The sequence below is a fragment of the Thunnus thynnus genome, chromosome 8 (assembly GCF_963924715.1).
Source record: "Thunnus thynnus chromosome 8, fThuThy2.1, whole genome shotgun sequence".
Taxonomy (NCBI): Eukaryota; Metazoa; Chordata; class Actinopteri; order Scombriformes; family Scombridae; genus Thunnus; species Thunnus thynnus.
Genome location: NC_089524.1, coordinates 13,644,892 through 13,670,516, shown reverse-complemented (window position 1 = coordinate 13,670,516; position 25,625 = coordinate 13,644,892). Strand labels below are relative to the sequence as shown.

Below are 25,625 nucleotides of genomic sequence, written 5' to 3'. Positions count from 1 at the left end.
ACCATAACAAACAGTGCAAAGCAAAAAACACATAGCACGCATAATAGAAAATACAAAGCTACACACAATAGCACATTGTTGTTGTTATTGTTGCCACCAATAATGTTATCCACACGTTATTTCCTGTCTACAACCTATCTATGTCGGTGAGATGCAGATATGTTACAGTCAAATGGGCTAAAGCCATGAAATTGAAACTGTGTTTGAATTCGCAGTGTACTTGTTTTATTTAAATTATGTGGATTATATCATTTACCTGTGTTAATTATCTGGTAGGTTTATGTAAAGTACAGTAGCCTCAGTTTGGAAGTATCTCTTCATGTGGGAATACTGATTTTCATTAGATAATACAGGGTCATGTTGGTTGGAATGACATGAGCCTTGTGTTGATATTGTTATCTACAAAAGATTTATGAAAAATCATGTAAAAGTTTGAAGGTCCAGATTTGGCTCATCAACCCTTATTTGCCCAACACTTACACTGCCAGGCAAAAGTTTTACAACACCTCAATTTTTCCAGTTTCTGAAATTTACATAGTTTAATGTCTCAATGTACCTTTTGCAGCTATCACAGCCGAACGCAATATTGTTCTTCCCAACACTATTACGGCAGTTCCCACAAATGTGTTGCACTTGCAGATTGCTTTGCTTTCATCCTGGCAAGGTGTAAGTGAATCGGGGCCAGTATATGAAGAGTGACTGATGAGCATAATGGGATCCAGGTGAGGAGATGGGCAAGGAAACTCAGGTGAGGGGAATGAGGTGATTGCAGGATAGATGGGGGTGGCAGGATGATGGTCAGGCGAACAACATGAAAAATAGTCACTATGAAGATGAACCTGTGACAATTTTATTTTTTCTTTGCTCTTGTTTCAGTTTACAATTTTTTAGAATTAAAAGGTCAACACAAATTGATTTTTGCACAAGTTTATCAGTATTTTTGACATACATAATTTCTATATGAAGTGCACACATTTAGTAAATTTTGTCTTTAAGTGGTACTAATATCATTTTCTAGATTCTGAGTGCTGTTTAGTACTGTGTCCTGGACAATACTAACCTCCTGCAACAGCAAGGGGGGTTTGGAGAGCGAGTCATTTGTTTGTGTATTTTGCTGTTAGTTTAGTTATTTCATTTATATTTTGCTTAGTTAATATTGAGTTAGAAGCAAACTGTCTGTGTTGTGTCCATTTGTAGTTAATGTAGTTATTGTGTTTTGTCCACCCCTTGTGTTTGTTAAATGGTTTGACAGCCAGTACATATGTTCCCCTCATGTCATTAGTTCAGTCAGTTTTGTCTCTATCAAGTTATGCAGTTCAGTTTGCTGTATTTTGAGTTTAGTTCTGTTTTGTTGACCTCTTTTAGACCCAATTTAGTTATCAATAACAAGTGCTTTTTTTCTTTTGCTTTGTTTCGGGGTAAAAATAAAAACCCACTTCTACAAACACCTGCATCCTGTGCCTTGCTGTTTGACACAAAGCTGCAATGAATCATCAAAATCCAAAGTAAAATCACAGTGCTATTTTCATGAGTGTCATGTACTTGCAGAGAAAACTGGCCTTTTGGTGAACATTGTCTTTTAAAAAAATGAACTAGCCAGAGGTTAGTTAGGTCCCTTAAAATGTGGCATTCCCCTTCATAACTGCAGATGAATAAGGAAGTACAATCAAGGAAGCAACAAAAAATTATTCCTGTGACATCAATCACCTGCAATCTTTTCCTGCTGACTTACATGTCCACCCTCGCCACTGATCATCAGATTATACCTGGCAAGGACTGAAGGAATTCTGTGCACAGTCGTCAGGTAGTCTGCAGATCCAAAAGTTTGTGATTAGACTAAACTATGTGGAGCATCTTCATAAAGACAGGTGACAAGACAGGTTACCCCCAGGTGTCTAGATGCTGGTGGTGGTGGTAGAGTGGAGCCAGCAGATGATTGATGGAAACTTTCAGTTCAGTCTCTCTGGACATCATGGCGGCCATGGTGGTGATGGGGAGGAGGTAAGTTGTGCAATAGCGGCTGAGAATTACAATGATATTTAAAGAACAGCATCAAGGGTCCGTTTGGTTTGAGGAATGTGGACAGAAAGATCGTTGGTCAAGTATGGTGACCTCAGAATTGAGGATGTTGGAATTTTGAGATTGTGGGAATGCAGAAGTAAAGGAGAAACAGAACAGGAGGAAATAGCAACGTTCATCCATAAACGTGTGCCAAATCTACGTTATAAACCTTAGGAGGATGGCCCCTTTGGACAGTAGTCAAAGGTGCTGTTGTCTGCCAGAATCTTAAAAGGCGTTAATGTTCCATGTGGTGGAAATCTGAAAGTAAAAAACTGACAAATAACCAAGTTGTCTTTTTGTCTTTTAATGAGAACCTTGCAAGGGATCAGTATACTGTCGCAACAGAGTGTAATTGCAGACTGATGTTGGTTACAAAGCGTATGTGCATTTTATAGACATGGAGTGAGGGAGGCAGTATCAGGATGTGTATGTGTGGTATAGTGCCAGGTGTCATCAAAGCTGTCAACCGCGCCTGAGGAACTATTACATGTTCAAGGCGAAGCTACTCTCTTCTTCGTACCAGACAGTTCCAAAAAAACCAATAATGAGTATACTTGCGAGGTGGTTACATGTTCAAGGTTATACAATGTGAGTTCATCCAAAGTGCAAACTATGAAGTGTGGTGCACTATAAGATGAGACTGAGATGTTCTTCCCTTAAATGATTTCATCAGTAGCATCACTTAACAACATTTTTTACAACCTACACATTTTACCTTAAACTGGAGTCACAAGGTCAGAAAAAAGGATGCTATAAAACTACATAATCCATGTCTCAAATGTATTTTATGGTGCAGATTTACAGTACAGTAAAGCACAATGGTTTGAATCCAAAGTCTCAGTTTTTGTTGAACTTGCTGACAAAGCTTCTCCAGGAAACAGGAAGAAAGATAGAAAATGGTACAAAGATATCTACTAAATGTTAACATGGCAACAAAACCAATATTTTCATGATGACAGACTTGTTTGTGCTTGTCATTTCCTCTGCATGGTTTGTCTACTTATCTGGCGTTTATAACACTGTGCATAAATAAGGGACAGCGATCAGGTTTTCATTCAGTTTCATACTCTTAAATCCTTGTTTTGGGGTGATTTACAGTTTTGATTATATTTTTATTTTACTAAAAAATGTGAATAAAATACACTTGAAAATAAAATACAATTGAATGATTTGCTATTGCCAGAGCAAATATTGATTGAGGAAGAAGTTAATGTGTTATTGCTGCAGCTCCGACAGCTGGCTCATAATCTCCTCTGTATACTGAGGGGTTAATGCGTCATTTTCGAAACAGAATATGGGCTAGAATTGTGTTATACACAGTACCTCAGTATTAGGTAAGTTAATCATAGCATACTTTATGCAATCGGACAGTGAAAAGTTATTTATTGTACCTTAAATAGTATTAGGACATTACTCTGGTCTACAAAGTCTTGCTGTGGCACATGACGTTGTACATTTACTTTCACACCTCAGATTATATTCAGGTAATCAAGTTTACAGAGTGGTTAATCAACTACAGACTTTATTTTCTGTATGTGATGAGATTTTATCAACTCAGAGGCAGAGAAGAGAGGACTCAGAAATGAAACCTGGACAGAAGCATGTAAGAAAGAAAAAAAACTTTATTTAATTCATCTACAGCCAGTTTTATCCGTGGTACAAATACAGTGATGCAATAACTGTAAGTCTACCAGAAAATAAATAAAACTCTCTTAAAATAAATACCAACCACAAAGCTCAGCAGGTTCAGCACACTTATAGAAGTATTTCTCAATGGATTTTTATATCTACAGAGGATTTCCTTGAAACAAAAATAACACAAAAATACTGAATTCAAACAAAGCAATCAAACAAACATTCACACCTATAACAAGCAGGCTCTGTGCACAAGTCAGCAGGAGCCATTTAACAAAACAAAACGCGTATTTGTTCCCATTGCAGCACCAGTTCCCAGACAGCATAAAAACAGCTAACCCGCAACCGCTGACACTGTTCTCACACACACACACACACACACACACACAAACACACACACACACACACACACACACACACACACACACACACACCGTACAGCGGTAACCATTGAACAAGCCAACCTTTATTCCTCTATTTATTATCTAGCATTAATATTATATTAATACTAATATGAACTATGGTTCACTACCAGCTCAAACCTTTCAACGTTCAGAGTAGAACGTCTCTTGCAACAATTACTGAATGACATGTTGGAGTTAACAATGAAGACGTCTGTACTGTTTGATGGATGAGGTTTATCAGAAGTAGGTCACAATACCACAATTCCATGTGTTTATTATATATGGCCTCGGTGAGAATCAAACCTACTACTGCTTTCAATCAAACATTAAAAGGCCACTTTTAAATTAACTTTTTGACTGCAAAAGGACACCATGAAGTTGTGCATCAATTAATCATCAAGCCAGCTCTTGAATTTTTTGATAATATACTACATATTGCAGAAAGGTAGCTGTGTGCAAAGCTGTCGTACAGTATATTTAGTTTTGGTGCAAGATAACAGAAACAAGGCAGTAGAAAAAATGGACACTATCCGAGCTTTGGATTGAAAGCTGCCAAAACCTTATTTTTCAGGTTTTCAGGCAAATTCTGATTTTAGACCTGAAACGTTGCCTTTTTTCAGCCGTGGAAAGCTTAAGAGCTTTAATCCAGAGCTCAGATACTCTCCATTTTTCTGTCATAATTAGACTCCAGATTGCTGATTGAGCAAAGGGGAGAATACATTCCCAAGGCAATAATACATCTCTCTGACCGAACACAGTCTCTAACTAATAAATTCTGAAGGCCATGAACATACCAGTTGAACTTAGATTTTTCTTAAGAAAATGAAGAACCGACTGTTTTGTCTCTAAAATCAATGTTTTGTCTTATCAACAGTGTAAAATCAATGATATTTGAGTTTACTACCATAATAGAAAAAGAAAAGCAGATAATCATCACATTTGAGAAGCTGGAACCAGCAAATGACATTTTGAAATTATGAAAATAGTTGCAGATTAATTTTCTGTCGATCAACTAACTGAGAAATCAACTAATTGTTTCAGTTCTATTTGAAAAGGATATTTCCACTGATCGTCTTAGAGACGATCAGCTGTAACACAACTGGTAATCCGAACAAAATGAATGATAAGAGGGTATGAAAAATGAAATAAGGTGAAATATTCTAGTTTATTTGTACTGATATTCAAAGCATAATAAATAAGATGTATTCTTGTTCAATTATGCTCACAGCTGTCAGAGTGAACATGAATCATCATCATCATCCACAACCAGAAGTAATCTGAGGCCACTTGGGCTGAAAGTAATATTCCTTCAAAATTGAAGGTACGTACAACAGAAATGACTGTGTGAAAACCTTTCCCCTCATCTGAACTAAGATTTACCACATCACACATCATTTCTTCAGTGACCTTAACTACATGAGGCAGTTGGGACACGACAGGGTCATGAACTTGTTTTGTTGTCTTGCTCTCATGTCAGCCGTGAGGTCGTAGCGGGGATCGAGACAGCACTGGGCAAAGCACAGTCAGCTGACCATCTGTGTCACACCTTCTTCATTCACCGTCCAGCTTAAGCAGAGTTTCCTGGTGACGGAGAACACACGGCTTAGTCGACATACTGTACGCCATAAGACTTGATGGGAGCAAGTCAAGCAACGTTTGTCTACAATAGCTACAATAGCTCTTTTTAAGAAAACCTAATTAAAGTAGAGTACAAATGATATTTGACTTTCTGGCATGATTTTTATATTTGTGAGTTAAAGGTGCAGTGTGTAGAATTTAGTGGCATCTAGTGGAATAGACTTTGCAAAAATGGAATATAATATTCATAAGTATGTTTTAATTAGTGTATAATCACCTGAAAATGAACTACTACTACAACTATTTTCAAACAATAACAACAATACAAACAGCAAATATATATTAATGTTGAGATAAAAAAAATATAAAAATGCAGCATATAAGAAACTATAACAACTATAATAAACATTAAAAGAAGTAGTGTGTTGTGTGGGAAAGCCTTTATTATGAGCATTAAATTAGTTTATGAGCTGACATAGTTGACAGTACTGATATATCTGTAATCAGTTGGATATAAACTGAAGTCAGTCAATAATAGTGACTTGGCTGATGCATCAGTAGGATGCTAATCAGCGATAAAAAACAGTTTCACACCTCCTCGTCTATTGTTAAAAGCTACCTCTGTGGAGAAAAAGGCAGGGGGCAACTGTCATAACAGTTGTGGCCTTTTCCTGCAACATGCATCTCCGCAAATTTTACCTTTTTTTGGACTGATGAACACTGTGATGACTGCATTGGTTTTATTAATATGGGATACTAATACTGTTAGAAGATTGCCTGCAACTAACATAATGTTACATTGAACATAATTTCACTTCAAAAGTTCAAAACCTCAAAAAAGTTCAAAATTTGACTTACACTAGCGTTCATGCTTGTTTCCTAACTGTCACTATGCATTTTAACCTTTCACAAGTTCATACAAGCATTTGTGCATATTCAGCTAATATACTTTCAGTGTTACAATCTTTTAGTTCCTCTTTTTGTCACTAAACTAAACTATACACACTGTAAACGACTGACTGCTGAAGCCTCATATAAGCTTCAGATTAACTTTTAAATGCATTTTAGCACGGAATGATTGTGTGGAGACACTGTGGGTTTTGGCCCCCACCACCTACATGGAAAACACATTTGAAGGAGATCTTTTAATAGTCAGTATGAACTAGACTTGCCACGGTGGTCGATGTTACCGGTGTTACACGGTGTTGGGACATACACCGAACAGATTACTTGCCCACCACCCATACCGTAGTTTTGCTTTTTTCTATAAGCAAAAGCCTGCTGTCACTAACTCTTAAATAAGGGCAAGAGCTAAACTAAAAATCTGATGTTAAAGATCAAAGTAAGCGCTCTACTGATGGACGTTATTGACAAATGTCTTATTTTGTAAAATGTCCAGTGTAACCAGTAATACCGGTGTTGTCACGAGTTTATTAGTCGGTGGGAAAATTTCCTCGATGTGGCATCCCTAGTATGAACAGGAGGAATGATTACAGCGAGGAAAACCTCTTTCAATGTTCATATGGACACCTGACTGTTGTTTTAAGACAGACTTGAAAAACTGAACCTGTCCGTTAAGTGTTGCTCTCAATGCACATTTCCTATCATAGTAGGGTATTAGAGGCAAAGAGAAAGACATTGTGGAGACATAGTCATGATGTCTATTTTTAAAAGTCTGTTGCAAGACGACTTCTTTTATCATGAAACTTGCCTGTGATGTTTTTCCAGTGTCAGATTTTGCCACATAAACACAACCTACCAAAATAGCCATGAAGTGGAAAATCAACACCTCTGTGACAGTTATACACTGTATCTCAAGTGGGCACATGTGCAACTGAATGAATGTTATCTCCTCTTTGAAGGCAAATGAAGGAGCCTGTGTTTGCATTTGTGTGTGTGTGTGTGTGTGTGTGTGTGTGTGCGTGTGTGCGTGCGAGTGCACAAACATCTCTTGCCTTGATGAGACATGTGTTTGGACCCGTGGGTGCAGGCTGGATGAGCGGGTCCTGGGACTCTTTGAGGGAGAAGCTCTGCACAGTCAGAGTCCTGGAAGGCCGGAACTCCTCTCTCCACCACCACAAAGCCATTCCCACCAGTAGCAAACCGAGGAACACTGGGAAACACACAGGCAAGAATTTCATTGTTTTCTGGAGCTTCTGCAGACCCGATGGAGGGGTTGACGTCAGCTTTCTGCCTGACACACCCTTCACCCTTACCTCCTCTGAGTGGATAAACAGGGGCCTGCTATGAATGACTAAAGCTGCAACACAGTCACTGGAAGTCCATCCAAATCACAAATGTCGGATATTTTAGAAAACATATACATCTTTATAGTAATAAAATATTTTATTTATAGAGAACTTCTTTAGATACTCAAATATGCTTTTCATGATAAATTAGGCAAGTAAATATTTATATATATGTAGCTCAAAACCAGAGACACTAAATAAAGCCTGAAGACATACAGACAGGCCCTATTTTGAAGGATTTGTCAGTCTCAAAATCACAAGAACTGGTTGTCTGTGGACATGTTTGTATAAATATTTGCAGTTTGTCACATGTTTGATTTAGAAAACTTATGTTTTTAGCCTTCAGTTCTGTGTGGCTCTTTACCACTGTGCATGCACAGTTACAGATGCTTACTGTTAAATGTGTATGACTCAGCTGGGAGTGACCATTGCGACATCACCGTGCAGTGATGTCATGTTTCCCACAGAGACATATAAAAGTCAAATCAAACTTATGTCGGGAAGTAACCGGGAATTACAACTTAAGGGAAATCTGAGTGTTGAAATTACATCAATATTTGATTATGAATCATAAAGCTTACTGATAAGAGAAAGGATTCCAGCAAACGCAGGATCAGTTAAAGCTGAAGCAGGAACAGTGCGAGAAATGGCAGGTTTTTCTTGAGATCTGTTTTTTCCCGTTTCTGAAGGGGTGCAGATGAAGCCTTGAGTCTCAGAAGTCAGGTCGACGACACACTTGTGCTGGCACACCGTTCCGGTACGTCCGCATGCAGCTTTCCCTAGAGCCCAGCAGAGTACACTGTTAGATGAGAGGAACCATTGACTGCAAGGTGACCATAAAATGTTTGTTTTTACTGCACCTTTAATAAAGTGCGTGCCTGAAGGCAAAACTCCTCATAGATTAGCAACATCTGAGGTTTTTAATTCTGTAGAAATCTTATTTGATTGGTCATACCAGTTGGTTGTAGAACGGGCTGAATGATGACCACACCGCCTGGGGAGGTGGCATTCTTCAGCAATACTTGGAAATGGACGCCGTTGTGCTTGTTAGCGCGGCAGACGGAGTGCGTAACTTCGTCACTCCAGTATACAAAACCCTGCAGCAGAACAGACAGACTTAGCAGGACTGCAATTACTGCTGTTAGCAGTTCTTCCTCCCTGCCTTTTGCTGGTGCATCGCTTTGTTTTTACCAACCAATGGACCTCATATACCCCCCCATTTGTTTGATAAGCACGATCAACCTGTGAGGTAAATACCACTGTCATTTATCATCACGCTGGCTGATTTTGACGTGCAGGACAACGTGCATCAACTAGTCACTTTTCCAACCATTAGTCTGCCATTTTGACATGTCTCATCTTTTTGGTATTTTCCTTTTGTGCTTCATGACTCACACGCACCATGCCTGCATTACATGTGTTGGCAGGAATGTGGAACAGTGGAGCACAAGTGGGACCCGATCATCAAAACCAGGTTCACTAGCGTTCAAAACTCCACCTTTATGGTAGTAGATAAAACACTCTCTGATATCAACCTTACAGAGAGACAGAGGACATTCCAGATATTCAGATGGAGAAAAACAGCAAAATTATGTCGTCAGTGACTATCTTTACACAGAATTTATAAGTAATTAAAATCAGTTTTTTACTTCTGTATCTACAAAGTTATGGAAATGATGGTGTGAGTAGTGTTTATTCATTTTTCAAGCTCGTAGGTGGCTAAAACCTGTCCCACAATGCACTGGGTATTTTATCACAAGTTTGAATTGTGATTGTTTTACCTCAAACACAGCCAGTCCGAAGGGCCGGTCCAGATAACCGTTGGACTCGACCACTGTTTTACGGTGACGGCCCTCTAAATTTACTCTGGAGATGCTTCTCATTCCCTGATCAACCCAGTACAGCAGCTGGCGAGGCAAATCTAGAAAAGGAAAAAACAAACAAAAACAAACACACATGAACACATGACCAGGCACAATGAATTGCTGCATTGAGGGCCTTCTCGACATATTCAAAAATTAAGTTATCTATGAAAGCAATCAACCCTCAACTTCAGCTGGACATTAATACATACAGACACATGTTGTTCCCATTTTGGAGGGTAACATGATTACTCTGAATGACTCACATAGTTTCACATAGATTATGAAAATGCTGATTTTAAAGCCTTCTGAATGTTTTTGTTCCCCTTTTGTCCCACAAAGATCTTAAACTGTCTGCAACATTATCCGAGAGCCTACCCAGAGAGAGGGCGACAGGGCGGCGTATTAAGGAAGTGACCAGAGCCGTCCTGTCCAGGCCATCCAAACTCGCCCTCTCAATTTTTGGAGATCTGCCACACTCTGCCCAGAAGAGCAGCCTGAAAAAAAACAAAAAAACAAAAGCAGCTGAGTAAAGAATAGCAGAAGCTCACTGGTTTAACAAATGGACAGGGAAGTTATTCAGACTATACTTTTTCCCTTCCCTTAGTTCAAAACTCTAGACTGAACTCCTGGCATATCATCAACGTTTGAGTTGATGTGCGACACTTTTCAGCAAATAGTTGCTTATTTACACATCCAGCAGCTACAGAGCAACATTATCACTCATTTTGATCATGTGGGAAACAGTTTCTGTTTATGTTTCTGTCCACCTGGTGACTGTTAGTCCAATATTCACTCTCTTTTAGCTCTGTTTTTGGTCTCTATTAATTCCTGAGGGAGATATCTGTCTCTTTAACTGCTAAATGCTCCACTACGTTCACCAGCTAGTTGCTAACTGAGTGTGTCTGCTGTTTGGTGCTGAGCAGGGAGGTGTACAGTGGCTTTTCAGTGGAAACTCGCGGGAGCTGCGTGGTCAGGTGATGCCTCTGACATTATACATTGTCATTAGTCATTTATATTGTTATAAAAAATAGCAATTATAGCCACTTTAACATTGGGTAATATTATCCTCTAAGGAACAGGATACTACTGATGTATCAATCTATTGTTACTCATTGTTCCTCCCTAGATAAATACACATAAGTCTTGTGTTTAACAACCTCTTGTGCATATATGACAGGCATTGTAGTAGCTTGAAAACCTTGAGAAAAGCCTTCTGTAAACACCATCTGTAATTTAAAGATCATGATGCAACAATATGACATCACGGCCAATACATTTATTAGTCCTGCTGACGCACTTTGAGCATGAACCTCCTTGATGATGCTGTTAGTTGTAAATGAAACTAAACGTGAATGCTGGGCCTTCCTACCCTTGTAGAGGATCCACTGCCACTGCAGAAGGCTTGTCTAGTCCTGTGACCAGCTGACGCTGTGCCGAGCCATCCAGCAGGCCGACGTTAACAGAATCAACCTCCATACTGGTCCAGTAGAGGAGCTGGTGGATCCAGTCCACAGCCAGACCCGACACTGAACCTTGAACTTTCAGCACCAATGCAGCATCCTGCAGCTTTCCATCCATAGAGATCCTAAAAATGTGCAGGTGTGAAAGGAACATATATGAATCCAAAGATAAGCTCTACCCAATCCATCCAAAAGCTGACGATGACAGTGACACCATCTTTAGTGGGTTAATTAATCCATTTCCATTATGACCTGGTTCAACCAGGTTTTCTTATCTGATACAGTGGGGGCATAGGATCAGAGGATTTAAAGTAAGTAGTAATTCTTTTTTCAGTTAACTGATTCATTGTTTGGTTTGGGAGAGAAAAGGAGACTTTGCATACCCAAATCTATCAGGATACTCTTAATTTCAGCTCCCATGTTCAGCACAACAGGGCTAAAACATGGACGTTTCAGCTATGCCTTCTTCAGTGTGAAACAGTTCTGATAGAGATGGGTGTGCAAACTCTCCTTTTTTGTACTTGCAACATTTCTTTTCTCTTACTGACAATGTTTCTGATAATTTTCTGTGGCAACATAATGACAGACAACAGCCTATACTTTATCTGTAAAACTTGGATTGCTGTAAAATGTTTTTGTTTGAGCGTTGTAAATGTGTTGGTTAAAATCTTATATTCCTTAAATGTTAAACTTCAATTGACTTTTTTTTTTACTTTGTCTGCAGATTCAATGAGAATGGCGTTTCACGTACATGCAGCCACACACAGAAACAATGGTAGCAGAATTAAATATCAGCGCACCTTCCTTTAAATTCTTATCTCTGAACAGTTAGCAGTTAGCTATAAGAAAGATACAATAAAGCACAAAGAACCTTATGTTTTACTTTCTTTGTCATGCCGGCGCTAATTAGACAATGATTTATATAGAAACTGATACCTGACACTTTATTGGAAACCGTTAATAGTGTAGGCAGGAAACAACAGATGAAGAAGTGAGACTTTGATCTTAATCCATTTCAACCACCTACTCACTCTATTCATATAATTAATTTTACATGAAGGTCAACATCTTGCCGCTATTTATAAATGAATTGTGTTATTAACCTTGTCATAAATGGAATTTCCCCTATGTGGGTTCAATGAAGATACATCTTATCTTAACTCTGCATGCACAATGCATGCGCCTGCTAATGAGTTCAATGGGGTCATGTGTGAGGACTGGAAGAAAAGCAGCCATATTTTTGTAAGAAACATATTGAACATTCAGATTAACATGGAAGAAGTGAATTAAGCTGCAGGAAAGGTTTGAGAAGTTTCTATGAATGTTTTGACACTTTTCTTTACTGCTATGAAAACAGATCACTATTGGAACACATTGTAAGCAACATGCATGCAAACTCACCACAGCCACAACAAATGTCTTACAGCTACCTTTCAAATCTATAGAAGGTGAACGTTTTATACTCAAAAGACATATTTTTGGTGGAATATCACTTTAAAGAACTCCAGGAGAAAGCAGATTCTAATCCTGTGCTCTGAATTTTAGCGATAAAGATGAAGCTCTAAATTTGCCTTTTACATTTTCACCCTCACCTGTAGTCATGAGCTTCAGGCAGAGACCAAACAAATAACGTTGCAGATACAAGTGGATAAAATTAGTTAAACCACTAATAAAGTGCTTCCAGACATCAGGCTCCTACTGCAGCGTTTGCTGTCCACTTCTTTTAATGCATTTGCTTGCTGACAAGAGCCCAACCATACAGTATCTGTACATATGTAACTGATGAGTAGAGTAAAGGCGTATGAAGTAAATTATTGAAAAATGTTGAATGTGGTTTGGAATTTGAAGTTGATACGGTATTTATCTTAGTTTCTTCTCTTGATTTTGGGCTGGAATGAGTCACAGCTGAAGCAAGCAAAGCATTTGTTGGGGACTTCTGTGAAGAGGTCTTTGAGCTCCCTTTCACCACATAAGCCAGTGTTTGGTTTGTTCAGATAGGGGAGCATATACTTTATTTGCAGCATTGAATAAAATACTAAGTTTCACTAACTAATATCCTAAACATTATGTTTATTTGTCCAGACTTGATAATCATCATAATCTTTGAAGCTGATGTTGCTCCAAGTTCTTTCCTTTAAATCGGTATGTTGGAGTTATGATTCAGTTGAGATGGTTTGAGCGTGTGACGTCTCCCTGTGGAGGAATTTCAGGTACATCCATCTGAGAAAAGATCCTGATGATAGAAGATCCTGGATTATAAGATCCTGGATTTCTGGGCTAATTTGCTCAACCTGCTGCTACCCTACCCAGACCCAAATAAGCGGCGCAAAATGGTTGAGTAAGGCTTCCAGTTTGTTTTTATATCCTCCTGCAGGAGTTGTGACCGTTACCTGTATATGGATCCTCGTCCTTGCTGGGCCCAGTACAGTGTGCGGTCAGAGGCCAGGGCTGCCAAGGGCCCCAGTCCTGATAAATGTGAAGTTAGTTGCCCAGACTCTGCGCCAGTGATGTTTATCCATCGTATTTCTTTAGAAGTGGTGAAAACCAGCTGGGCCTCGTTCCCTGGAAGGAAACACAAAAAACAATGCAAGGGTTTGTTATCATTAGAGATAATAAGGGTGTGATGAAACTTTTTTTCAAACAAACATTACCTAAAAGGAGTGGCAATAAGGCATGTTGATTTAAAAGCAAAAGAAGTAGTTAAAATGTCTGGAATTGTTTCAAAATGTAAAACGAGAGCAACAGCCCATACGTCAATGTAAAAACAGTCACTGGTGAATAAACATGAATATAAAAAGGCAGCACATTTACTCCAAGTAAAACTTTGATGTTATCAGTAGGAGTGTGGAAAATTCCAGGTTCATATTTTGGCATCAGGACCAAATCTCAGGTATCATATTGACACTGTATCAGACAAAAAGAAAAGAATAAAAAAAAAAATCAAACAATCTTGATGATCACAATGAATTCTAACACAATAAAAAGAACATCACACAATAGAAACTGCAGACTCCTGAGGAGGATGTGGTGGCTTTTTACGTCTCCAGTGAAGTGATGGATGTAAGCTAATGTGTTTGTACAGCCAAACCACCTTTACTATATGAATTAGTCAATATTTAGTAAGGTGGAGGCACTTTGAATTATTGTGCGAGTGTACATGACAAACATCAGCATTGTGCACCCAAACTTGAACAAACCTGTCACATGCCACTGATAACACACGCATGTCATGTGCAAACAGGTATTCTAATGACTATTAGCTCTTACTTCAACACAATGACTGCATGTATTTCTAGTAAGGTTAACACCAGCGGGGAACCAAACCCTTCACCACGTTGTGTGCTCTATATGTTGTGTAATGAGGGACGTCAGGGGCACATGCAGGGACAACTGTACTAAACCAGAGGGGCAGCTTCCACAGAGAGCTGGGGCCTTTTTGTGTGGACTTTGCATGTTCTCCTAATGCCCACGTGGATTTACTACGGCGTGTCCAAAGACATGCGCGTTAAGAAATTGGTGTTTAAGTGAGTCTGTTTGGAGGCTTTCAATATCTCAGAATTGCTGCGCTGCTCACACTACAAGACAAAGATTATTCCAGTTAGAGACATCTGCGACTGAAGTGAATGATGATGATATTCAATAAAAACATACACGAAGTCACATGCTTCCTCCTCCACATTTATCTTCCATATCAGGCTCGTCATCAAGGTGCCTTAATAACAAACATATCTTGTATGATAAAAAAAATGAAATCAGAGATGTTTGGTCACGATAAGGTCAAAATAAATATCAGAATGTCTTGAACTAGATGACACGTCATGGCAAGAACTAATAAATAATAGGGCTGCAACTAATAATTATTTTCATTATTGATTAATCTTTAAACTATTTTCTCCATCAATTAATTGATTAGTCGCTTGGTCTGTAAAATGTCAGACAATGGTGAAAAATGACAATCATTGTTTCCCAAAGCCCAAGATGCAACCATCAAATGTCTTTTTTGTAACCAGAAGATATTCAGTTTACTATCATATAAGACTAAATAAACCAGAAAATATTCACATTTAAGTGTTTTTTTTTCTTAAAAAATGACTCAAAACAATTAATCGATTGTCAAAATAGTTGACTAATCGATTAGTTAATTAATTGTTGTAGCTCTAGATTTTTTTTAGTTTTTTGGGTTTTTTTTTTTTAAACCTCAGATCTCAAAAATTTAGGCTGACCAGAGAGCAAAAGTCATGGATGCCTCATTGTTGATAGGATTTTTTATTTTATTTCATTTTATTAGTTTGTCAGGTACACAGAAGGCAAAAATTTGTGTCCAAATGGGCAATATGGCTGAAATGAATTTAACAATATGAGTGAGAACATTTTTCTGAAATCGTTAAACATCATAATATAGTAAAAGTCTGTAAAAATCACATATAAAATGGTCAAATTGATGGTCAATGTACGAGCTGTATTCCACTGTTCACATCGGAGAAGAAACTCTAAAACTAAAAACTTAAACAACAAATTTTATTAGTTTTTAATTGCAATTTGCTTGGAAACATGAACTTTTTAGAAGAACAGAATTTTGTAAAATGATAACATATGATCACAGCATCATATTGTGATTCCAGTGAAGGCTGATGAGCGATAATATTGTCACCCAGCCTTACTGTGTGCCAAGCAAATACAAATAGAAGCAGGAAGGTCCTGAGCCCATCCCCAGGATCTCTGCAGGAAGTGAAACATTGAGCATGTTACTGTCTGACTGGTTCCCAGTTACACAGATCATTTACTGCTCACCTTTGGCCTTGCACTCTCTGGTTGTTGGAGTCATCTGGTAACCCTCGTGGCAGTCACAGCTGAAGCTGCCGTTCATGTGAACACACAGCTGGTCACACACATCGCTCTCCAGGCACATGTCAACCTCTGTATGACAGAATAGATACTTGGAAAGGAGTTTCAGGGGCACAGCATGCAATAAATATACTACACAGAAGCCCAGTTCCCATTACTTAATCGCAACAATGGGTTTAATTTGTAAATTAATGGATTCCTCAACATCTAGCAACACCTACATTTTCAGATTTGTGATGAAAATATTTTAAAATGTCTCCCAGTAATGAATTACTCTTTAAAAATAACCCTTCGACCCCCCCATCTGGATTATTATTGTGCTACAGGGCAGGACAGACCCTTGTAGCCGGTGATATAAAACTACATTTAGCAGCCCATCAAGCAGCCGCTCACCCTCACACTGGCTGTCGCCAACCAGCCTCATGTTCTCGGGGCAGTCGCAGTAGAAACCCATCGTCATGTCCACACACCGATGGGAACAGCCTCCATTATTAACCTGACACTCGTCCTGATCTGCAAGAGGAAACATTACACCATCAGCGGTTACAGACAAGGAAGCACGCTGATATTTAGTGGCTTTGTTCCCGTAAAGCCCATTGTTCAAATAACAAATGGTGTTCAGATGGGCTTAAAGATTACGTCACAGTCACATGAAACAAACATGATATCAGTAAAAAGCACTTAAATGCACTGCAAAATATTTAGTTTATTGATGCTATTTATGCATTTGATTGTATCATGAAAAAATAAGGGAGGAACCTACATCATGAGCCTCCTATGATGTTCAAAATGTTCTGCTCTTTCTTATTAACATGCACACATACGCTTTTTGGCTGATAGTTTGCACAGTTGGCAATATAGATGCTCAAATTTCAATTTTTTCCAAGCAATTTGGAACCAATGTGGAAGAGTCCTTTTTAAGTCCGTAAAAAACGGAAATTTAAACATCTACAATTTCAAGACAAATAGGCAAACGTGATAAGATAGAAAGCTCCACAAGTGCTACTAAATGGACCTGATGGTGAGATTGTTTTCTCAGTGAGGAAGGATGTTATTTCACTGATTTTCACTGACACCGGCTGAATGTGGCACGACGTTTGGATCCAGACAGAAGCAGCTGCTCTTCTTTAACAACTATATTAACATATTATTTAACATTTTTTACTTATGTGTAACGTGTCGCAGTGAAGTGCTGTGTGACTGCGTTTTTCATGACTACTATAACATTATTGTAGTTTACATCAAAATCCACTTATTAGCCACTTATTGCAAACTCTGTGTAGTTGAAAGCTACTAAGAGGACCTCAGTTATTATTTTTTGGTCAAACAGACTGTTTCCAAGATCAAAACTGAACTATCCTGCTCAAAATTACAGCAGTATGATACATAAGTAAATAAATGAATATCTATCTATCCATCCAATTATCTATCTATCTGATTATCGAATCAGAACACATTTTTAATTCCTACAGTTTGTTTTAAATATGTTTCAGTTTGTTTCTCCTCCCATAATGAAATATAACCACTGGGCAGTGTTAGCATTTTATGTCATAAGTGAAGAAAATCAATAAAAAAGTGACACATTAGAAACCCTCGAGGGAGCCTTGGTTAATCTTTACTGATGACGCACAGACAATATAAGGGTGCGTGACTTTGCTCAGAAGTTAAGTCTCTGGAGCTCTACTGGAAGGATGTAACACCTCACATTTTTACAAATGATATTGTATAATTTAGTGTTTTAATAATCTTAGTGGAAAGTCAAGCTCAGGTCAAGTTGCCTAAAACAAATTATTTCCGTAACAAACTGCAACAGCGGATGTTCTTACGGAAATTGCACAGTTTTAATGTTGATCGTTATATTTGATCACTGTTTTACAAAGTTGTCCTGATGAGCATCTTGTCCTTTGGCCTGATTTGTGTGTTTGGTAACATGCGCAACCAAGACCAAGATAAGTTTCGGTGTATGATCAAGAAGGTGAGGGAGGTCCCTGGGTGTGTAAAGTTGTGTAAAGACCTCATCCTGAGTAAGGCTGGATTCATCCTCAGTAAATACGCAACAGGTTCCAGATAAGCTATCGGGGCAAAGAAAGGATTCTGCAAAGGGAAATAAGAACAACCAGATTTAGTAAGTCTTTTGTTCCTTCAGCAATTAGATTGATAATTGAGAGGGACAGTACAAAACATAGGATAAGATGGTATATTGGCTGGGGCTAAGTGCAGTGATAATCCTTGTGCAACACTTGCATAATTTACATTTTATTAGTTTATTGTAATGCCGATGCAAAGTTTGTTTCTCATTATACAGTCCACTGAATATGAAACATTAACTCATCTCTACATTAGTGTGTGTGTGTGTGCGTGTCAGCGTATGCTACAGCGATGGTGATTGGAAGTGGTGATTGGAAGTGCTGTGTGTGTGTGTGTGTGTGTGTGTGTGTGTGTGTGTGTGTTGGGAGGATGGAAGGGGGGACTACATATATACAGTTGTATTTATATTTGTTTTTATGACTGTGCTGTGTACTGACCAACCAAATTTCACTATCTGGAATAATAAAGTGTAAAGTAAGTTGACAAATAGTATTAGATGTTTATCAGCATTTCAGAACAAATAAGTATAAAAAGTCTTTATAAATATTCCTAAAATCTGGAAGCACTTTGAAATAACAAGAAAAAAGGACAAAACAACTGAGTGAGAAATGTTTGGTTAAAAGCAAATGTATAATTTGAATGACCGCACGTTTTATTTGGTAGATTAATAGTGAGTAGATACTCTTTACACACTGCCGGCATTTGTTTTGTAATCAGAGATGAGAGTACAGAGTGTTTATGAGGACATTATATAATCACTTATAATAGTGTAAAATAAAGCTGCTTTATTTTAGCTGATTTTAACTGATACCAACGTCCTTTTTAAGCTTTTATTTGATGTTAGATGTTATACTTGTAAGCTTCTGACCTCATCACTGTAAGAACACACGTGTCCTCTCTGTGACTGCTGATGAATGAATAATCTTCAAGGTCAAACAGCAAGTCCAGTCATCTTTTCCTTAACAACCACTAAGCCGCAACTGACTGTTTAAATGCAACCCTCCTTTCATCAACTAGAATTTCACAACACTCCCAGTGATCAATTAAAAGGACTTAATGATTGACTGCCAGTTAGATAGAAGCCAGAGATAACCTAATGACCTTGTAACACTTGTAAACCAGTGGAGGAGCCTGATCACCGGATCTGAGGACGCTACAAGCTTTTCAGAGCAGTGCTTTGTCGCCCTCTGCTGGCTGGTTAACAGGACATCAGCAACAAAGGACTGAACTTGAGGGCATCTGATAAAATGTTGGCTGCAGGGATTTGTTCTTATTCAGCCACAAGAGCAATAAGGTGTCAGTGCGCTTCAACCAAGGTGCTTGTCAGATGGTCAAACATCATCTGAAACCCTTTAACGCCTCATCTTTCCAACATTGGAATTGGGGGGACTTTGTTGAAACAATTTCTGTGACTTTGATTTGAACATGTTTTAATTCTTCACACAATTACTTCTGTCACTTTTCATGTATATAAAATGTAATCTGTGTCCCAATTTGAGTGACTATTACGCCTTCCCCGGCGAGGGTGACCTTGCTTTTCCCCTCATTTTCATATGTGGCCATTATAAAGAGATATAAACATTTTTGCCTTCAGATGTGGTCAGACAACATATTAATTAGTTTGTTTCAGTACCTTTAGTGAGGTCAGACACTGATGTTGGGTGATAAGGCCTGGCTCACAGTGGATGTTAGATGACAAAACATAGAAAACTATTTGTTTATAGACCATGCTTTGTGCACAGTGGTATGTCATGTTGAAACAGATAAGAGTCTTCCTCCAATTGTCACCACAAAACTGGAAGCACATTAGGGCTGCAAACTAACAATTATTTTCTTCAACAATTAATCTGCAGATTGTTTTCTCAATTGATGACTTATTCATTTGGCAGAACATTGTGAAAATGTCTGTTATAATTTCCCAAAGTCAGTGGTTATGTGTCTAAATGTCTTTAAATGTCTTAAACCCAAATATATTTATTTTACTAGAAAAACATTAAATCATCATATTTCAGAAGTTAAATTAAATAAAATTACAGTATGTTTGCTTAAAAACGACTGAAACGATTATCCGATTATCAAAATAGTTGCTGATTAATTTTCTGTCAAATCAACTAATTGTTGCAGCTCTAAAACACACTATTTTCTAAAATATCACTGTTTCCTGTAGCATTAAAAGCTCCCTTAATGGGGTCGAAGAGACTTAATCTAAACCATTAACAAACACCCCTAAACAAGAAGTACACAAAAGTTTGTGGACAAGGTCGTCCAAATATTTGTGCCACATTGTGCACCTGGTATTATAAAAGCCAATAAGTACTTTGGCTAAAAATGTTCTTTCTTTTGTGTCAGCAATTTCAATATTTCAGTTTCAACAACGTGCAGCCCTTGTACATCACTCACCGCAGTTGTCCTCGTCGCTGCCGTCAGAGCAGTCTGCTGAGTGGTCACACCTCCAGCTCTGGCTGATGCACTTTCCATTTCTACACTGAAACTGAGATGCTGGACACATGGAAGAGGTCTGTGAGCGCGGCCGGGCCAAACCACACATCTCTTGAGTCTCATCCCGCCCGTCTTTGCAGTCCGTCCGCCCGTCACACAGTTTGCGTCTGGGCAGGCAGGCGTCAGACGGCCCACAGGAGAAGAAACCAGTGGTGCAGTTCTGACAGGAAGCTTCATCACTCCCGTCACCGCAGTCGTCCACACCGTTGCAAAAGAAACGTGTAGGTATACACCGTCTGCTGCTTCTGCAGGCAAATTCATCCTTCTTACACCACAGGTGACCTGCGAGGAGTCACAGTTTCAACAGTTACAGCAATAATCAATCAGCCCTTAATGAGTCTCAAAAGGCTCAACAAATACAATCTGAATGAACTCTACAAATGAGTGTTCAGAGAGTTGGTGACATACCTGCTTTTGTCAGAAATACCAGAAATATTCAAGCTTCCTACATCTTAACATAACCCCAAGACTTGGAAAGAGCTGATCATGTTAAAAAAAATGTCTTCAGTCTGATTTCAGCAGAGCATTTCAGATTTTAGTGTTCCTCTATTAGGACCAATGTGTAGGATTTAGTGGCATCTAGCTGTGAGGTTGCAGATTGCAACCAACTGAATATCCCTTCCAAGCATGTAGGACGCCGTCTTTAGAGCCAGTGTTTTGTTTGTCTGTTCTGGGCTACTGTACAAACACGGCAGCCTCTGTGGATGAGGACCCGCCCCCTATGTAGATATAAAATGCTCATTCTAAGGTAACAAAAACACAACAATTCTGATTTTAATGGGATTATACACTAATTATAACATACTTATGAATATTATATTTCATTTCGTTATTTGTATATTCCAAGTCCGTTCCGCTAGATGCCACTAAATTCTACAGACTGCACCTTTAATTAAGCATTAGGTTACATCAGAGTGAATTTTATAAGTCAATTAATTATTTTGAAAATCTAATAACCGCCATTTTTTAAGCAAAAATTCAAAAAATTAGCAACTTCCAGTTCCTCAAATATGAAGATTTAATGTTTTCCTTTGTCATATCTGATAGAAAACACTGAATATTTTCAAGTTTTGGACTGTTGGTCGACAAAACAAGACATCTGAGGACATGACCCTCTGCTGGGGGTCTGACATTTTATAGATAACACGATTAATTGAGAAACTACTCAGCAGATAAATCAATAATGAGAATTACTGCTAGTTGCAGTCCTCAATTTGATTATTGTATTTACAGGATATCCAAATACAGATATAAAAATATGAAAGGTAGACTTAAGAAAGAACAAATAAATACAAAAATCTGTAAAAAGTTATCTTTGTAGGCAGGTTACCCAAATAAATTATATATTTGCAAAATGTTAGATCTTAATATTTTGCAGTGACATCCACTAGGTTGACACTATGCTATTGTAATACACACACAGTTGTTGTGCAACAGTAGATCATTATCAGTTCAATCATATAACTTGATATTATGAGAAAAGAAATCTCTTTCATTTAATCTTTTGCTCTAAACTCGGTACAAACAGTCTGCTGCTGCTGAGTCCTGCACATCTGAGAAGAAAAGGTGTATTTTGTCCACTTTCTGCATTTTCCTGGCCCGCATTCAAACCGGAGATTTCTAGGTCGAAGTCTCACGTCTGTATCCTTAAAGCAACACTGCCAATATTCATCCCTGCTGGCATTACTCACATTTATGTTTAACCCAAGCAAATCACTGTAAATCCTTTTAGAAAACTTTCGCCTGCGAGGTTTTAATTTGCAAACTTTATGCAGCTTACGGTTTAACAAATCCCTCTGGAATTCAATGTCAGAGTCTCTAATGACTTCAGCTGGATTACAAGACAAAAATCTGCGAAGGCATTTTCCCACACAGTATCAGAAAATGTTTTTGCAGCATACAAATTTCAAAAAATATATGTAAATATAAGTAGTGTAAAAAAATAAGTAGGTTCTGTATACCCAGAATATTGGAAATTAAGACAAAGACGAACTTTTACATCAAGATTTATTTGTTTAAAATTAAGTTTTTCTGAGAAAATTTATGATAATATTCATCATTCATGGTTTTCTGCTTTAAAAAGGAGAAACAGTCCAAAGGCAGAATTAATGTGCTTACACTTTAAAAATACATCATAATCAGCTGAAACTATTACACAATACTGTATGTTAAATAACACAACAATGGTGGGTGAAAAGGCATAAACTGTAGTACACAATAATGAGACATGGTGATTTGTGTTGGTGATGCCATTGAGCAGAAACTGGGAAAATCATAGGGGAGTCACCTTTGATCTGGACAGTCAGTGAGCTGGCACTCAGTGTGTTAATTATTTCAATTTTAGGTATATTTTAAGCTAGTGAAAGTGCAGCCTTTATGCAGTGCACCATATTTTTGTTGTTAGAGGACTTAAGAGTCACATTTACAGCCTCCTCTGTGTCATTTTTCTTCTTCATCAGCTTCACCTGTATGTCAGAACTGGATGATTTCAGTTTTGCATTTACCTTAATTATTGTCAAATTTACTCAGAAACACCAATTAATTATTCAGTTAGATGTTTCTTCCTCTGATTATTACTTTCCCTATAGTTAAGTTCTGTTTCGTTTTCACTGTGAGAGCTTATGAAACCTCAACCAGTGTGTGTGTGTGTGTGTGTGTATGTGTGTGTGTGTGTGTGTGTGTGTGAATGGTTTAGGGATATCATAATATCAACTTTGCTCTCACCACAGTTATGTTCATCTGATCCGTCCTCACAGTCGGGGTGTCCATCACACACCCTCAGTCTTTGGATGCAGAAACCATGGCTGCACCTAAACTCCAGCTGGTCTTGGCAAGCAGGCAGAGAGTGACCTGCAGCGCCTGAAACACAAGCAAACACCGAGTTTACTGTTACTGTGCAAGATGTCAGTCCATAAGGTGATTACATGATAAGGCAAAGAGAGAAAGTGTCACAAGTCTTTCACTTACAATTTAATCCTCTAGATTTTTAGTTCCTATTTTCTAATATTTTTTAATGTCAGACCAGCCTGTCTCTTTCTTAATAAATGTTGGTGAACTGTGAAAACACCAGAGACAAGAGTGGAAATAAGTTTATTGTTACAACCCTGACAAAGTGTGACACTCTGTATTTTCATAAATATAATAGGATATTGGCAATAAACCAAACCAAAGACAAATATATACAAACAAAAACACAATATGTCGTGTGTATGTAATAATAAACTACACAATATGTAATGTGGTGACATAAAAAAGAGACTGATTATTCCATAAACAGACCCATCTTTTCAAGTTTATATAATAAAACCACCAAAATGTATTAAAAAAAAATTAATTCCCATCAAATGAAACTGATTCTGTCCTTTCTATGTCAGATAGTAATGAATGATTTGATTTATTACACGCCCAGCAGTTGCCTTTTAAGCCAGTTTTGATTAATTATTTCTTCCAGACATAAGGATCCAATGTGGGCTCATTCATTTGTAAAAAAAAAAGCCCTTTGCAAAAAGATATTTTAAAACATGTAGCAATGCAATGGCTCATTATTTAGTAACTTTTCTAGCTTCCTGTTGATACATTTACACAGTCCAGACATGAAATGGTTTGAAACTGAAACAACCCGGTGTCCTTTCATATAAATAATATAATATATACTATATATTACATGATATATATATTATACAGCTGTTTAGAAACACTGCAACCCAGATAACCATTGCATGAAGCCCAAGGTGGCTGCAGTTGCTATTGTAAACAGACTTCATTCAAACTGACTGCAGATTTTCAGCTCTTTCTTCTGTTAGCAGTAAATAAAAATCACGCAGATCGTTAATCCGACATCTGTGCGTGAATAATTTACGCGTCTCTCACCTAAAAGATGGTGCCAGGTTAACGAGGCGAGCAGAATAAATAGAACTCCCAAGTGTCCCATGCTCGATGTGTCCTCCACCGCTGTTGCTGCAGCGCGGCGCGCAAATATGACGCAAGAGCCGAGCGCGTCAACAGGCAAGTTACGGTTCTCTTTATATTTCCATGGTTACGGCAGGTTGTTTTCATTCATAACCATGGATGTATGAGGAGAGCTTTTTATACATCCATAGTTATGAATATTAAAAACGATGAAATGATTTTGTGCAAAAACAAATCCCAATTATTTAGAAACTGATTTATAACTTTTCTGTCTCTCATATCGATAATTAGCTGCTGTTTTTAAAGCTGTTCCAGATGCTCTAATGAAAAGTCATATTAAAGTTTTATTAAACCATTTATTGGAGGTCACAGATTCTAAATACAATCACACATGTTGTTTTTTCAAAGAAATTACCATGATTCTCTCTGTTCCTCCATGATTTCACATATTTTTTTAAACTCTCTAAAATCTCTTCAAAGCAAAAAGCGTATATGTACAATCAATTATTATGACATTTTTTAAAACATACAGAATTACCTTAATTTATCTTTTTACTGTACTCATATCATTATTATTTTATTTCATTGTCCGTCGATCTTCGTGTTACAAGACTTAATGAAACTTCATTCACAATGTTTGACATTTGGACTGTGATGAAATTAAATGTGTTATGATAAATTAAGTTTCAATAAAAAATTTTAACATCTTAAAAAAGGTGCGGAATGAAAAGTTGAAACTGTAACAGTCGATACCGGTTAAACTCTGAAATCACAGTTAGCTTGATTTTCTTCTATTATTTTCCCACTTGAAATCAATTATTTTGAAATCATGGTGCTTTTGGTTTATTATATGTTAATGCAGGCTCCCAGATGAACTTTGTTCTGCATCGGGCCCTTTTCATTTATTTTCTATTTGACAAATAAACACACAATAACACTACACAGACTGCTGGAGATAAGAGGTTGTATCAACATGACCTTAAAATATAAACACACCTGCCTTAAAGGACGAGTTCACAGTTTTTCAAGTCT

At 37.8% G+C, this 25,625-nt stretch overlaps 1 protein-coding gene across 1 annotated transcript; it reads right to left on the bottom strand.

Annotated features, from left to right (window-relative positions):
- Nucleotides 1-3,665: 3,665 nt before the first annotated feature.
- LOC137187631 (low-density lipoprotein receptor-related protein 8-like) lies at nucleotides 3,666-24,667 on the bottom strand. The gene is made up of 13 exons (XM_067596669.1): nucleotides 24,555-24,667; nucleotides 23,409-23,543; nucleotides 20,586-20,966; nucleotides 16,491-16,610; nucleotides 16,044-16,169; nucleotides 13,643-13,814; nucleotides 11,162-11,377; nucleotides 10,168-10,286; nucleotides 9,709-9,848; nucleotides 8,883-9,024; nucleotides 8,509-8,706; nucleotides 7,634-7,791; nucleotides 3,666-5,681 (listed from the first exon to the last, which is right to left on the bottom strand). Exons 1-13 carry the CDS (start codon nucleotides 24,613-24,615, stop codon nucleotides 5,652-5,654), a joined length of 1,998 nt encoding a protein of 665 aa, XP_067452770.1. The 5' UTR covers nucleotides 24,616-24,667; the 3' UTR covers nucleotides 3,666-5,651.
- Between the last annotated feature and the right edge of the window lie 958 nt (nucleotides 24,668-25,625).

Bases quoted from the DNA above. Each gene is read 5' to 3' on its own strand.
- LOC137187631 (XM_067596669.1), bottom strand. From the start codon at position 24,615: ATGGGACACTTGGGAGTTCTATTTATTCTGCTCGCCTCGTTAACCTGG. The intron at 13,815-16,043 runs GTGAGCAGTAAA...GTTTCCTTCCAG, and splicing joins CAGAGAGTGCAAGGCCAAAG to GGAACGAGGCCCAGCTGGTT. The intron at 10,287-11,161 runs GTAGGAAGGCCC...GTTTTTTTTCAG, and splicing joins GCAGTGGATCCTCTACAAGG to GCTGCTCTTCTGGGCAGAGT.